At 36.4% G+C, this 17,207-nt stretch overlaps 1 protein-coding gene and 1 pseudogene across 4 annotated transcripts in view; one reads left to right on the plus strand and one right to left on the minus strand.

The window, feature by feature from the left end:
* LOC143411689 (coiled-coil domain-containing protein 122-like) overlaps window positions 1-17,207 on the minus strand; it is a 49,199-nt gene that overhangs the window by 25,728 nt on the left and 6,264 nt on the right. For 3 of the 4 annotated variants that reach the window (XM_076872543.2, XM_076872542.1, XM_076872545.1), the window contains exons 2-3: window positions 12,188-12,286; window positions 11,217-11,332 (exon numbers count right to left, since the gene is read on the minus strand). In XM_076872543.2, coding sequence (XP_076728658.1) covers window positions 11,217-11,332; window positions 12,188-12,239 — 168 coding nt within the window. In that variant the 5' untranslated portion in view covers window positions 12,240-12,286. Of the gene's footprint in view, window positions 1-11,216; window positions 11,333-12,187; window positions 12,287-15,010; window positions 16,267-17,207 lie in introns of those variants that run through there. The other variant, XM_076872544.1, reaches the window with a different exon arrangement.
* On the plus strand, window positions 6,601-8,365 carry LOC143411685 (phosphatidylinositol-3-phosphatase SAC1 pseudogene; annotated as a pseudogene).

Raw genomic sequence — 17,207 nt, forward strand, 5'->3', positions numbered from 1 at the left:
GAAATATGCAATAATGTAACAATTACTTTCTCAGAAAGTTCCTAGAGTTATATATTTATTGCTCTTTAATGGTCATCTAATTCTAAATGTTAAATTTCATCATTTTGTTTTAATATTTTATGTATAAAAATATTAAAACCATTTAATAATATATTTTAATAATATATTTATGGGTGTCAAGGAAGACAATATAATAAAAATGATAAAACCCTGACTCAAGAATTAAAAGACCTGCTGGGATCGTGGTCAGTGGTAGAGCACTTGCCTCTCATGTGTGAGGCACTGGGTTCAATTCTCAGCACTGCATATAAATAAATGAATAAAATAAAGGTCCATCAGCACTAAAAAATAAAATAAAATAAAAAACCTATACCTAGGTTCCAGCAACCCTTACTGCTGTTCACTATTTTGTGTGATCATGCATAACAAATTTAATTACCCATCCCACCTCGCTTTCTTCTTTTGTAAAATGAGTATTAAGATATCTACAATATCTACTTTACCTCTCTAGGGCATTGGGCATGGCTAACTGGTGCCTCCTTAAAAGGAGTTTTCCTAGCACCACTCTTCTTCGTTTTCCTTAGCTATCTCTGAGCATTCCTTCTTAATCTCAGTGATTTCTTCAAACACAGGTCTTCCTCAGAGTTCAGTAATTCATCATTCCCTCTTCTCCCTCTCTACATACATAACCCTTGGGTTACCTTGCCCATACTTATAATTTTGAGCTATGCATCTACTGATGATACAGAGAATAAAAGTGACTTTTGAATTCCATAGCCAGATGCCCTTGGCCGTGGCAAACTCATGTCCCAAAAAGACTAATTTTTCCTCCCTTCCTAGCCTATTTCCCCTTGTATCAGTTATCTATTGCCAGAACCACAAAACCTCAGTGACACAACAATAAATACGTGTTCATTACTGACACGACTGGGAAAAGAAGGGGTTGGCTAGGTGATTCATGTGACTGGGAGAAGTGGGGATTGGCTAGCTTGGCTAGGTGTTTCTAATCACATCTCAAACACCTGTGTGTGTGTGGGGTGTGTGTGTGTGTGTGTGTGTGTGTGTGTGTGTGTGTACCTGAGAATCAAATCCAGGGCCTTGCATTCTAAGAAAGTGCTCACTGGAGTCACATCCCTGCCCTTGGGCGGCTTATTTTCAAAATTGCTATTAGGCAGAAATTTTAAGTCCCCTTACTCAGGATAACATATTCATTTAGTTTCTTCTCTTGGCATTTTTTGAAAAGGAAAATATGAAATTAACCACAGAGTTTTGTATCCAGTTTCCCAAGTAAAACTAAGAAATGAGAAGGAATGGTATGGGTGAGTGCCCTCATCAGTTGCCATTGTTATTCCCTCTGTATGATAATGAAACTGAGGTTCTCAGATGTTGAATAACAAAGATAATTCATCATTTCACCAGTAAGTGTCAAATACTGGTTTTCAATTTTGAACCCCAGTCAGGCAGTTTGTAATTTTTTTGTTTCTCTCCTACATTAGTATACAGGTACCATGTACTATGTCTTTTAAATATACAGGTACATCTGAAATTTAAGTATTTATGTATTTACCAAAGAAAAAAATGTCTAGGGTTTGGCTGGTTGTAAGACAATTTAGGTTGGCTTTGAACTGAGCTGGCAGGGGTGTCCTACTTCTACTTTATGTGTCTACTGTCCTCCAGTGGGTCAGCCCAGGCATGTCCTTCTCATGATGATAGCAGATACAGAAAAGTCAAAGCTCAACTATTTAAGAGCTTTTAAAAAGCTTTTTCTGGAATCATATCTGCTAATGCCCCAGCCAGTCACATGATCAAACTCAAGAGTCAAGGAGTGGAAGTATGTCTACCCATGATGTGAGAACATTATAATGATATGGGAAAGGGTGTCGACATAGAAAGGGATAAAAAATTGGGAACAAAAATGCAAATTAACATAACTCTATATTCCCCAAAGTACTTAACAGTATGGCTTTTTTTTAAAAAAAAAACAAACTATACATCAAATTCTATAAATCCTCCCACCAAAATAATTGCTGGATATCTCCATTCCTTTTTTCTATCTAGATGGTCATTCTCTTTAAATAAAGTTTTAATGTTTGGAGGAAAGTATTGTATTAAAAAGACAAAGGTTTTCAATCCTTTTTTTGACAGAGACCAAAAAGATAAGTACATTGAAAAGTACAATATGCTGGTGAAACTCAATTTTTGTCTTCAGTGCTAATATTTCAAATGCCCACTTGACATTTCTGTTTGGATGTCTAATAGACACCTCAGTTAGATATATTCAGAAATATTTAAGTTACACACTGTGTTTGCCTTTCATTGCTGAGACCAAAATACCCAACAGGAACGATGGAGAGGAGGAAAAGTTTATATTGGCTCATAGTCTCAGAGGTCCAGTCCATTCCTCTGGGCCCAACTGAGGCAGCACAACATAGTTGAAGGGAGTAGTGGAAGACATGGAGGCAAGGAAGCAGACAGAGGAAAGTAGGAAGGAAGTCACAGGAAAGATGAACCCTTCCAGGGCACTTCCCCAGTGACCTACTTCCTTTCAGCCAAACCCCAGCTGCCTGCAGTTACCATCCAGTACATTCACACTAGGATGGACTGATTAGAAGGTTAAAGCTCTTACAATCCAATCATTGCACCTCAGAACATTCCTGCACTAACACAGGAGCTTTTAGAGGACATCTTATGTACAAACAACACCACACACCAAACATGTTCCTCCTTACTTCTTCTGATTCCAACAAACTACACCATTTTCCACCTGGATAATCCAAAGCCATAAAGTTATTCTTAATTTTTCCATTTCCCTTATCCCACATCCTACTTCCCACCAAAATGTGAGAATTGGTTCTCTAACATAAATCCCACATTTACTTCTGACCAATCTTTGTGGTGTGGCCTAATTTCTAATCATCTTCCTATTTTCATTCTTGTCCTTCTCTTAGGCTCCATTTATCAGGAAGAAGGATCTTTGAAAGACATTTATCATGTCATGCTACTTCCCTGCTCAAGATTCTCCAGTGGTGTCCCATTGCATTAATAATAAAATTCAAACTCACCAAAGTGGCTTATACGGCTTTATATGCTCTAGTACCTATTGACTTTGCTATCTTTCTCATCTACAATTTTCCCTTCTTCTAGCCTCCTTTCTGTTTATTAAATAGGCTTAATTCCTTCCCAAGAGCATTTGTAATTGTTTATTTTTCCATCTACCTTATATTCTCAACCCTGGGCTGGAGATACAGCTCAGTGGTAGAGCACTTGCCTGGCAATCATGAGACCCTGGGTTCAATTCCCAGCATGATATTAAAAAAAACTCTCTAACACTGCTGGGTCTGGTCACAATTCAGCTTTATTACTATTCCTCCAAATAGGCTTCTCTGATTCAAAATATAATTTAACCCCCTTTCCCCTCCCACATTTACTCTCTATACATTGCCCTCCTTTATATTTTTTGGAACCCATCAGTGTCTAAAATTATCCATTATTTTATTATTTTTTAAGAAAACTTCTTTAATTTTTGCCTCCCCTAACTGTAAAGTAACTCTATGGCTGCAGGAATCTTTTCTGTCCTTATCACCATGTTCCCAATGCTTACAATAGTACTAGCACAAAGTAAGTACTCAGTGTTTATTAAGTGAGTGATGCACATGGTCAGGAAAGAGACAGGTATTCTGTCAGTTACATTAGGATATCAACTCTATTTATTAATACAGGGAGAGGAGATGAACACTACTTTGGTTATCATCTCCTCTCTTTTCTGATCGAATGTAACCGGCCGTTAAATTTTATTACTAGCTTTAATATCTTTTTCCTTCAATACATTTCCAATTTTAAATTACTACCACTACTCCTTCCTCTTCTTCTTCCTCTTAATCAGCCTCTTGTTTTTCATCCTCCTCCTCCTCCTCTTTTATCTTTCTCTTCTCTCTTTTCTCAGTCTTGTATATGCTCCTTTGCTCTAGCTTTTTGAGGCAAAGTAGAATGAAAGAAACTACACATACTGAAGCTGCAATTTGATGAGTTTTAATATTATTATGTTCATAAAGTCATCACAACAATTAAGATAATAAACATATCCATTACCCCAAACATTTTCTTCCCTTTTCCTTCCTACCTATCTTCCTTTCTTCCTAGGAATTTTCCTTCCAAGGAATTTTCCTGGCATGAAGATATTCAAGTGTTCTACTATCTAATTTTTTAAAAACTTGGGGTTTTTTGTTTGTTTTTTGTTTTGTTTTGGAATGAGGTAACTCTCAAGACTTCTAGAGAGCTTCAGAATGGGGACCGGCTATCAGAAAGGCTGAGACTTGATTAAAGTCCTTATCTACACTGCCCCCACCTCTTGGGAGAGGAGAGAGGCTAGAAGTTGAGCTAATAATCAGTCAACTTACATGATGCAACCTCCATAAAAAATTTTTAATAATGAATTTTGGAGACCTTCCAGGTTGGTGAACACATCCAGGTTCTGGGAAGGTGATGTGCTCCATATGGCAGCTCTATGCAAGTCCCTTCCCAGCACCTTGTACTGTGCATCTTCTCTGTTTGGCTGTTCCTGAATTGTATCTTTTATAATAAACTAGTAATAGTAAGTAAAGTGCTTTCCTGAGTTCTGTGATTCACTCTAGCAAATTATTAAGCCTTGAGTATGGATATGGGGTAGACATGAGAAACCCTCATTGTGGTCTGGATCTGGTATTTTCCCTGAAGTCTCATTTCTTGAAGGCTTGGTCCTCAGTACAGCAAGGTTCAAAGGTGGACTTTTGGAAAATGATTGATCATGAGGGCTCTGATGTCATTGGGGGCATAATCCACAGACAGCTGCATGGACTACTGGGAGGTGGCAGGAACTAAAGGAAGATGAGGCATTTGGAAAGATATAGATCACTGGGGCACGCTCTGGGGACTATCCATCCTAGGCGCCTACTTTTCTCTGTGCTTTCTGACTGCCATGGGATAAGTACCTTTCCTCTGCCACACTTTGTTCCATGACATTCCTGCCTTGGAGCCAGCTGACCATGGACTGAATCCTCTAAAACCATGAGCCAAAACAAAGCTTTCCTATTCTAAGTATTTTTCTCAAGTATTTATGATAGTGATAAAAAAAAACTGACTAAAATACCCAATTTATAGTCAGTTGGTCAGAAGTATGAGTATATGAGTGGTCTGGGAATTATCATTGACATTGGAAATGGGGAAGCCTTGTGGGGATGATTCCTTTAACGTGTGAGATCTGATGCTAACCTCAAATAATATCAGAATTTAATTGAACTATTCAATATGAAGTTGGCATTGCGAGAATCAGAAAATTGTTTGTTGGTGTTGGAAAATATCCAAAGTAGTATAAGACTTCCAACATTGTTCTTCAAAATTATTTTAGCTGTTCTAGGTCCTCTTTTGCATTTCCATACAACTTGTAGAAATCAGTCTGTCAATTACTCAAAAAGTGTTGAGAGCCACAGGCGAAGGGGCCCCAGCAAACTTCCAGCTGCCAGCTGATGATTGGCTCACAGCAGCCCCAGCAAACTTCCAGCTGCCAGCTGATTGGCTCCTCTGCGGTGATGCTCATTGGGCTGTTTCCCCGCCCGTTCAGACCACGGAGCTGCTCATTGGGGGACTCTTTTGGCTCTGCCCACGCGACCCAGCCAATCGGCCTCAAGAGCTAGAGGAGTGGGGCGGGGGGTTGAGAGGCTTGTGGGAAGCCAGTGATGGCAGTTGGGCTCTGAGGGAATTCCTGAAGAGCTCATGTGGTGCAGAGTGTGTTCTAAAAATAAAGTTTGTTTCTGCTTGATAAGTGGCTTGTGAATTGTGTCCAGCCAGACTGCAGCAAAAAGGAAGCAAACAACAACAACAACAAAACCTTCTGGGATTTTTACTAGTACTGCTTTTAATCTATAAGTAAACCTGGGAGAACTGACATCATAATGCTGTTGTTTCTGATTTTCAACATACTGTCTCAATTTATTTAATTGTTGTTTAATTTTTCTCATCATCATTTTGCATTTTCAACATATAGATTTGATAAACCTTATATCAAAATGATGCCTAAGTATTGCATAGTTTTGTACTATTGTAAGTGGTATTGCTTCAAAATTTTTAATTTCTGAAAATTACAGAATTATAGAATTTCTGAAAATTATAGAATTCTATATATTTCTGCCAATATATAAAAATACAGTGGTTTATTTTGTATATCAATGTTCGTTTTTGTATATCAATCTTTTATCCTACAACTTACTTTTTAGTACTAAGAGCTTTCTTGTAGATTATTTGGGATTTTCTAAAAATAATCATGCTACCTGTGAATAGAAAGTTTCATTCTTCCTTTCTCATCTGGATACCTTTTGTTTCTTTTTCTTACATGTTTGTACTGGCTCCAACTCCCAGTAACTTCCTGAATAGAAAAAAGGGCAGATATCCTTGCATTCCTACTCATGTGAAGAAAAAAATATTCTGTTCTTTCTGTGGGGTGGCAAAGGGATGGGGTGAGGCGGGTGCGGTGGCTGGGGTACCAGGGTGACAGGTAGGCATTAGCAGAGGTGGTGGTGAAGCTCAGGGCAGGCCAGCGAGGCAAAGAAAAAGAAGTGGTGGTGTAGGATGGCGGCAATGACTTACGAGCGGCTGAAGCTGCATATTATACCTGAAAAATTTTATGTGGAAGCTTATGATGATGAAGCAGATGACGTACTTAACATTGACCATATGTACACATAGGTCACCCTTATAGCCAAGAAAGATGTTCCTTCTTCAGCTGTCACATGACCAATATTTCGTATACTGGGCACAATCCATCTGGTGGCAGGTAATTATCTTATCGTCATTATCAAAAATACAAAAATAGGTGAATTTTTTAATCATGTGATCTGGAAAGCAACAGATTTTGATGTCCTTTCTTATAAGAAGATAATGTTGCACTTAACTGATATTCAGTTACAAGATAATAAAACTTTCGTTTTGATGCTAAACCATGTCTTGAGTGTGGATGGGTTTTACTTTTCAACAACATATGATTTGACCCATACTTTGCAGCAGTTGTCCAACACTAGTCCAGAATTGCAAGAAATGAGTCTCTTGGAACGGGCAGATTAGCGATTTGTATGGAATGGTCATCTTCTAAGAGAACTGTCTGCTCAGCCTGAGGTTCATCGTTTTGCTCTTCCAGTGTCACATGGTTTTATTACTATGCACTCATGTTCTATCATTGGAAAATACTTCAATTGGATTCTCATGTCCAGGAGGAGTTGTTTCAGAGCTGGCGTAGATTATTATGTAAGAGGAATTGATTCTGAAGGCCATGCAGCTAACTTTGTAGAAACAAAACAAATTGTGTACTATAATGGGAGCAAGGCTTCATTTGTACAGACTCGAGGATCAATCCCTGTCTTCTGGTCCAAAAGACCAAACCTCAAGTACAATCCATGGCCACAGATCAACAAAGAAACAAATTATATGGATGATTTCCAAAGCATTTTGATTCACAAGTAATTATTTATGGAAAACAAGTCAAAATCAATCTGGTAAACCAGAAGGGCTCAGAGAAACTACTTGAACAAACATATGCAACAATGGTGTCTTCCTTGGGAAGTGGAATGATCAGATACATTGCCTTTGACTTCCATAAGGTATGTAAAAATATGAGATGGGATCAACTAAGTATTTTATTGGATCAGGTATCAGAAATTCAAGATGAATTAAGTTATTTTCTAGTGGACTCTGCTGGCAAAGTGGTGACAAACCAGGACGGTGTGTTCCCCAGCAACTGTATGGATTATCTAGGATAGAACCAATGTGATCTTGAGTTTGTTAGCTCATCGGTCTCTTCAGGCCCAGCTTCAGAGACCAGGTGTTTTGCACATGGGACAAAAGCTTGAAGAACAAGATGAATTTGAGAAGATCTATAAAAATGTCTGGGCTGACAAAGCAAATGCTTGTGCCAAACAATATGCTGGAACTGGTACCTTGAAGTCTGACTTTACCAGAACTGAGAAGAGAACTCAGTTAGTACTCATAAGGGATGGTTGGAACTCACTCAAATGACATTACAAGATCAACTTTTCTGATGAATTTAGACAGGATTCCATAGACTTATTTCTTGGGAACTATTTAGTGGATGAATTAGAATCTCAAAGTCCTTTAAGTGTTCCAAGGGACTGAAAATTCCAGGCTTTGCCTATTATTATGGTTGTTGTCTTTTCAATGTGCATTATCTGTTTGCTTATGGCTGGTGACACTTGGACAGAAACACTGGCTTATGTACTTTTCTGGGGAGTTGCAAGCATTGGAACATTTTTTATTATTCTTTACAATGGCAAAGATTTTTATTGATACTCCTAGATTGGTCCAGAAAGAAAAGATAGACTGAATCTGTGTTTGTGGAAAGTGGCTTGGCTTGGAAGATTCCATGATGCAGAACTGGAGTCTTTACTACAGTTAGTCACTGTCTTTTTAAAGCCTTTATCCAAAAGCACCTCTTGTGCTCTGTGTGGAGTAATGACTTAAAATTGATCTGATGTTACTGCCTTGATGATCTCTTTACTGTTGGGATGGTTATATTTATAATTTGAAGCTATATAATAATTGAAAAATAACCCGAATTCAGCTCACAGAAAAGGAATATACTCATTGTTAATTTAATCAGCTGTTGCAGATGAGTAATATATTTTTTTAAATTAGCTTCTTTCATTATTTAAAACAGTACAATTATTTTTCTAGCTGTTTCGTTATTGTCATTGTAGATGCAGTCACTGTTAGCAAGCATATTTTTCCACACCTTTGGACTTTTCTTCAAAGTTTAATAATGCGCTAACTCTACTATATCTATAAAATGTAAGTCTCTTACTTACATCAGATGGCTTGATAAAATAGTCTGTGACTTCACGGGAAGGAGGAGGAGGATGGGGGTCTGGATTCTTCAGTTTCTAGTGGGCTGCCTCCACCTCAGTCAGCTTGAGCTGCTGCAGTGCACCAGCAGTTTACGTGTGATGAAGGGTCAAGACAGATTTCTGTCTTTTTTACCAAGTGTGCATGGAATCAAAGAATGGAAAGTCTCTCTCTTATGCTAAAGGTGTAAAGCCTCTACTTTTTAAGGATTGTCCCATTGTGGGAAATACCCTTGACTGGCCAGCTGCTTCCTCTTGTACATTTTGGTTTCTTTGGGGGTTATTCATTGAGACCCAGAGGCCTCTCTAGATCTGATATTGCACTTAGGGCAACAGCTGCTTTTCCACGCATGTTACTATTGCTTTTCTCTCTGTCACGTTTTTTTGTTGGCTATCAATAACTGTGTCTAAAATTTAGTGCTTCCAGGTAGTTATAGTTCTCCAAATCAAGGACCAACTTCAACTTCAATTCATGTGCAAAAACAAACCTGAAAAATATGCTTCAGAAGCTGTGCATAGTTGAAATTGTAAGTCATATTGTATATTCAAATTGTAATTATGAGGTTTCAACAATAGTATAGTATGTAAGGTAGTGTAGTTACTACTATTTTGAAACAATTCAATTAAACACTGCTACTATATTTCAGTGTTTTGCTTGAAAATATGTACAGGTTTTTTTCCCAATAGTAGTACCTTATGTTGTCCTTAAATGTTTCTTAAAGCGCCTTCATTTTAACATTATCTTTTCCAATATAATCTTTTACAAACATTAATAAGAATTGTTGCTTTTAGAAGCTCTGAAAGAAATAATAGTTTGGAAAACCCTGTGTAGCTTAAAATCAGTCATTAAAACTCACAGTAGGGTAAGTAGATAGAACCACCTATTCTTAACATGTAAATAAGCATAATTTGTTCCAAAGATGGAATATTGACACATAGCTCATGTCTACTGTAATATATTATCCAAATGCTACTGGGCATTTCATGGTAATGATGTGAAAACTACTGCATCAAAGACCAAGTCTGAACTGCTAATGTGGCTTATTGGTATGTTAGGACTTATTGGTATGTTAGGTCATAAGCTATCAATATTTCAGAACCCTGTAATGATTTTATTTCTTAATTTGTGTACTGTACATCCATAAGTAAAAATAAAATGTCATATACTTTTCTAAAAAAAAAAAAAAAAAGAAAGAAAAAAAAAACATTCAGTCTTCCAACCTTAGGTATATGGTTGACTTTAGGATTTTTTTTTTTTAAGATGGACAAAGTTCCCTTCTGATACTAATTTTCTGAGACATTTTTGTCATGAATGGATGTTGAATTATAACAAGCACTTTATATATATTTTTAAAAAGAATTCTCTCTATATAAAAGCAATTTTTAATTTGCTTCTTGTTTAAAAACCAAAGGTTTCTCATCACTTTTAGAATAAAGTCCAAATTTTTTATCATGGTATATATCTTTCACCTCTTCTCAAAACATACTCTATACTATACCATTATAAAACTACTTAGGGTTCTATGAATATACAATGCTGTTTCAGGCTTCTGTGAATTTCTCAGATTCTGTTAATCTGGAATATCATCCTCCTTATCCCAGTTCCCTTAATCTTATAACTGGCCAAGATACCCAATCAATCAGTGAATTCCAACTGTCTTTTAAAACCCAACATTGAAACATCACTTCTTTTGCAATCATTCATTCTTCAGTGTTAAATGTGTTGGGCTCCTACCTCTATTGTTGATGCTACCACCATGAGTGCAATTATTTCTTTACTTGGACTCCTTCCCAAATAAATCATGAGCAATGCAAGGGTAAGGACAATGTTGAGAAAAATGCTTAGCAAAATTCTCAATAGAAAGTAGGCCCTAGTTTAGCTGTTGTGAATTGCGCTACTATAAACATTGAGGTGGCTGTGTCCCTGTAATATGCTGTTTTTAACTCCTTTGGGTATAGACCAAGGAGAGGGATAGCTGGATCAAATAGTGGTTCCATTCCCACTTTTCCAAGAAATGTCCATACTGCTTTCCATATTGGCTACACCAATTTGCAGCCCCACCAGCAGTATATGAGTATACCTTTTTCCATACATCCTCGCCAACACTTATTGTTGTTTGTCTCATAATAGCTGCCATTCTAACTGGAGTGAGATGATATCTTAGAGTAGTTTGGATTTGAATTTCTCTAATTGCTAGCAATGATAAACATTTTTTCATATATTTGTTGACTGTATAGTGTAATTAAAATTGATTCCCAATATGAAGTTCTTTTAAAAATTTTTGTCACTATTAAATTTTGAAGACATTTAAAAGATTATATGAAATAAGTTACCTGTAAATGAAACAGAACTTTTTTGTTTCTTTCTATTTCTGATGTTTGTGATTGTTGTTGTTTTGCAACTTGTTTTACAACTTCAGTTAATGATGATGTATCTTCTTTACCCACAGCTAGACAAAAGAAAAAAGTTCATGATAAAAACTAAATGCAGACATTTTAAGACACTTATGTTTCTATACTGGAACATGAAAAATTAGGTGTTTTTTTCTGATTTAAAAGAAAAGTACCATTGAAGGTCTCCTACTTTTTCCATATGCTTTCCCTTCTCTCTCGCTTTCTCTCCCCCCTCTCGTCTTTGTTTAACGTTAGTCTTTTCCTCATGCTCATCCTTCCTGTTCTGTTCTTAGTTGCTCTCTTTATATCAAAGAAGACATTTGGCATTTTTTTTTTTAAGGATTAGCTAGCTTCGCTTAGCATAATCTGCTCTAATGCCATCCATTTCCCTGCAAATTCTATGATTGAGTCAAACATATGAAAGATGATATATCATGAGCTCTGTAATGTTTTGAACAATCAATAAAAAAAAAGAAAATAAATAAATAAATAAAAGAAAAGTACATTTTGGATTGGTAATCCTCCCTGATTCTAGACAAAATGAAAATCAAAGGCAATAATAGTAGGCAATTCAGGCAACTCAAAGCTGTCTTCTGCAATGCCATAACTGTTCTTTTCTGGAAGAGTATAAATATTTTGATTGACTAATTTTTTTTTAATCTGGACCACTTGCACATATACTATAGCATCACCACAACAACTCAATAGCAATTATAGTTGATGGATTTTCAACATAGGCCTGTATTTTCAGGTTGTTATGGCTTTTCTAAACACTGAGTACATTTCTTCCTGGTGAAATATAACTGCCTCCTTCTACTTTAATTTATTATTCCTTCTAACATAATTATCTTTTGGTACTACTTTTTGTTGATGTTCTTTTAATTTTTTATTTCTTAAGATTGATTCATTACCATCTTTAGGTACTTCTTCACTCTTCCTTTCCTTGTTGCCTGACATTATCATTGTCTGTAATCTCCTCTTTTCCACAGTCTGGCTCACCTTCTTTACTCCTACAAAAACATCTATATTGTTATAAATTGTCAAACATGTCACAGGAATGCAATGACATTTCACCACTGGTACCAGTAATTAAAAGACAATGAGTAAGGGAGAGATTTTGGAAGAAAAGTTGAACCGTATTTGAATCTTGGTTCTCCTGCTTTTTAGCTGTTATGACCTTGAGTAAGTTTCTTCTTTGATTCACTGTGTCCTCATCTCTACACCCTCATAGGGCTGTTGTAATAATTATAACAACCACACACACAATTGGTGAGAATCAGTTCTAAGAATGCTTTAGCAATCTCTACCACAAATATAGGATGTAGGGAAATAGCACTCTTGCCCAGTGTTATTTTGGTCAGAGTAAGACCCAAGTAGGTTGAAAATCGTGTGCCAATGTACTTGATTTAGGAGTAACTGATAAGATGAAGGAGTACATATTTTTCTCCATTGAAAGATGAAGATAAAGTTGTTCCAACATAACAATGCTGAATTGGCAGAAGTAAGGGCATTATCGGCTTTAGGAAAAAAGGTCTCCAAATCTGCCTGTCCATTCCTATGCAGAGAAAATGGTTCAAGATTTTATGATATATAAATGAAATCCAATGTCAATAAGTACTTTTGAAATTGGAAGTTGCCATCTCCCATTAACCATAAGGATTTTTCTATTCAGATGACTGATCCTTTTTTAAAAATTCTTAATTGATTTATATAGAACCTGTGCATCTTCCCAAATTGTACTCAAGTGATTACAAGCTTTGTAAGAAAAAAAGAAAGAAAGAAAGAAAAAATGTTATAAAGTGAGGCACATGCTAGGAAATGTTTAAAAACACTTAAATATGTTTCCTAAATATCATAAACAAAGTACTCATGTATTAGTCACACGTTTTAAAGGATTAAAATATGATAAACAAAAAGAGAAAAACAATGTTAAATTGCTTCTATCTGAGGAGACTTAAGCCTATCCAGAATATCCTACCATGCAAAAGAAAGCCTGAGAGCTTAACTAGCAGATTGTTATAATCACCCCTGAGAATTTATGATTCTTTCCTGTCTCTTCAGGTCACTTCCTTCAAATCTCACCTCAAATGTACCATTTTCCTGAAGTTTTCCCTGATGCCGAGTCCATTTACTCTGTTCATGTCATTATTCTCAGTCCTTTCTTCCTAGCACACAGAACTGTCCCAGATCAGTGCTAACCAATCTAAATCTGATTTTTCTCTCAAGCTCTTTAGTTTGCCTTTCATGCTCACAGACAACATCCTTATTCTGCCCACCTAACGTAAAACTGCATGCCTTTATACTTTCAGAAAGTTCTCTCCATAAATATTTATATTGTGCTTGCTTTATGCAGGACATTGTTATGAGTGATTTAGATAAAACAACAACAATGACAATAAAATCTATATTGTTTAGTATTTATGTGGTGCCTGGGAGTATGCTAAGAAGTTTACAGATACTAACTCATTTGACTCTATGAGTTAGATATTATTATAATTTTCATTTTATAGAAAAATACAGTGAAGCACGAATAGATCAAGAAAGTTAACCAAAGCCAGCTAGCTATTGAGATGTGATTTAAATTCAGGTATTTGGGCTCCAAAGTTTATGCTCTTAAACTAAACTACCAAGATTATATTTTAAGGGAAGAAGTATATCTTTATCCCTCCAGAATCAAATTAAACTACACTTTTGTAGTCATTTTGTTGCTTTAATGGCCGTTCCCCCCCACCACCCCAGTACTGGAGATTGAACTTGCAGCCTCTGTGCCTACTAAGAACATAACTCCACCACTGAGCTATATCCCCAGCCCCCAACTTCCTTCTTTCTATTCCCTTTCCTACTATGACCTTTTATTCTTTGGGGAAATATTCAAGTAAAAAACATTGATGGAGCAGCTCCTGGAGACTTCCCCTGGCCTCAGTATCATAATCTGCATGACTGAAGAGGGAACCCTGTGAGTTCTGCAGGCTCCTCCTAAGTTCTTGCTATGTTGCCTTCCTGGTGAGTCCCTTCTCTTTACTCCAAATCAGTGTCATTTCCATAATCAAAGACACTGTGATCACTGTTCCCATTATACTCTATTTCCCAAGGGCTCATTCTTGGTCATGAAGACCCATCCATATTCACTTGGTAAGTCCCTGAATTTGATGTTGTGTTACCTACTCCTCGAACATTTTATAATCTTTCCATTGTGGTCTCTGAAAAATCCTATCTTTCACAATGTCAGTGAACTTTCCCTTCATCTTTTGCCTCTAACTGAAATCCAAAAATATCGCTTCTTCATCCTCAAATCACTACTAAATCTGGAGGTAAGGCGTTGTTCCTGTTCCCTGTCAGCACTACCAAACTAGTATCTTTCTCTTCTATTTAAAACCTCTGGTTCTTTCAGGTTCATGCCATCAGACTAAGCTTTACCTGTCCTTGTTGTTATTAATTGATCTTTAGTTCTCTCCTCCTCACTCCTAGATTATAACTTCTGTTTCTGCATCATTTTCCCCTTTACATTTCTCTGGAGTTTCCATATCCACACAGATGGTTAATCTAATACCCTGGCCTCTGAGTTTCTTGATGTCTTCTTTCATCCACTCTCCCCAGGCACCCACAGGAATAATAGTACCTCATATGCTATTTCAGTTTCAAACTATATTTTAATTTTCTGGCTCGTTCTATTCAGTATTTTGATTATAAGGGTTGTTCAATCACACCAAGACTTCCAATCCATTAACACTTACCTTTACGTGATTCTTCAGCCCTTCATATATTCTTACTTCTTTATCTGGCTTAGATTCCTTTGCATTCATTCCACTTCCCCTAGAGCTCTTTCCTTGACCTTCTTCTTGGAAAAATCAAACCTGTTGCTTCACTTATGCCCAAGTAGCTGAATATGTTTTTTTAAAAACAAACAAACTTCCCACATATATTTTCCCTTTTCAGCTGATAACCTACCCTCTTATTTAATTGAGATAGTAGAAAATATCAGAGGTTACTAAATTATTCATCTACTAGTCTTTCTGAACCTGTACCCATATAATAATTTATCCTTTCTTACAATGAATAAAGCATCCTTGCTCATAACTAAGGTCAAGAATCTGCTCTTGGACTTTCTCATTTTGTCAAAGACATTATTTCAATGTTCTCTCAACATAATTCACTCTTTATTTAGCTGTATGTGTCATCCTAAATAACTGATAAATCACCACCTACCAACATGACCACCCTTGCTTTGATTCTGTAACCCATCAGCTACTTAACCATTTCTTGTTCCCATTTATAGGCAACAATTCATGCTGTTCAATTCCTTTCCCTTCATTCTTCTTCAACCAATGAGAACAAACAGTTGCCACTCTGCTCTTAAAGCTCTTATCTGACCTCCATGTTGTCACATTCAATGGATAAGTTCTGTCTCCCTTTTACTTGACCTGATGGCATCTTTTGACACATTTGAACTGACCACCTTCTCTGAAAAACCACACTTGGTTTCTTTTGCCAATTCCTTCTCATCTTTCTCACTTGTTGGAATGTTCCAGGGCTCAGCTCTCATCTACTTTTCTCATACACGTATTACTGGTTATGCCATCCACCATCTAGTTCTACAGTTTGAAAATCCATTTATAGACTAACAACTCCCAAATTTATATCTATAGACTGAATGTCTTTCTTCAAGTACAGAGTCTTGAAATGGCCTACTTCATATCTCCACTCAGAATTTAAAAGGCATTTCAAATTAATATGTACCAAATTGAATTCTGGTTCCTTTTCCCACTCAATTACCACCACTAAAACTGCTCTTTCATAGTTTTTATTCATCTCAGTAAGTTACAAGTTCATTTTTCTTGTTGTTCAAGCCAAACCTCCAGATTAATTTGCAGAGAGGTCTCTAGAAAGGTAGATTCCCCAGGGCAATCCCAGCAAGTCATAAAGGAGAGCTCATTGTTGTCACTTCATAGACCCTTTGGGAAACATTTGAAGACACCTCATAGGTAGGATGCCCAAGGATGTTGCCCCCCAAAATTGTCTTATACTAGAGACAATCTAGTATCTTGATTCTTTTATTATCATGCATGTTAAATGCAATTTTTTTCATTAATTGATTGTATTTTTAAATTCTATTGGAATATAATCTTTCCTCACCCACCCCCAAATAACTGTCTTAGCAGAGCTTTCCTGATAACACTCTTAAAAACATGACCTTATTCTTTCATCTTCTGTTTCCTTGCTTTGCTTAATAGCATTTATTATTACTGACATCTATTACCACTGACATCTTTTATATCTTTTCTGTATCCTTCAACTTATGTAAACTCCATGAGAGAAGAGCACTGCCTGGCCCAGAATAGGTGTCTAACTGTGGTCTATCTGTACTCCAACTTACTCTGTTCTGACAGAATATGGCTTTTACACACTTTCTTATAATGTCAACATCAAAACCAATCTTAAAACTCTACTTTGGGTGGCATTTAAAGAAACTTTTCTTAATCTTTCTGGGAATATGTGATCTCCTTTAATATGATTGTTTCTCTGCCTCATATGATGATAGATAACATTATAGGTTCTAGAGTAAGATAAAGCTAGTTTTGATTCCAGGTTGTGCCACTTCATAGCTTATTAGGTAAATTATTTCTAACCTGAGCCTCAGATTCCTTATTTATACATGGGAACAATAGTACCTGCATCATTAGTGTTACTACAAGGACAATGCATAAAATTAAATAATGCATATAAAGCCCTCAGCAAATTCCTACCACATGGTGAGTATTCAACACATTTATTCTTATTAATTACATTATTTTACACTATCTTTTCCCTTCGACTATAAGCTGCAAAAGGGCAAATACAATGTGTTATTCATTTTTGTATTCCCTAGAATATTTGATGAAGTAACTTAAAGAATGAAGCCAATTAGATTTATACAATGAAAATAATCAAATT

Source organism: Callospermophilus lateralis, chromosome 12 (genome assembly GCF_048772815.1).
Source record: "Callospermophilus lateralis isolate mCalLat2 chromosome 12, mCalLat2.hap1, whole genome shotgun sequence".
Lineage (NCBI taxonomy): Eukaryota > Metazoa > Chordata > Mammalia > Rodentia > Sciuridae > Callospermophilus > Callospermophilus lateralis.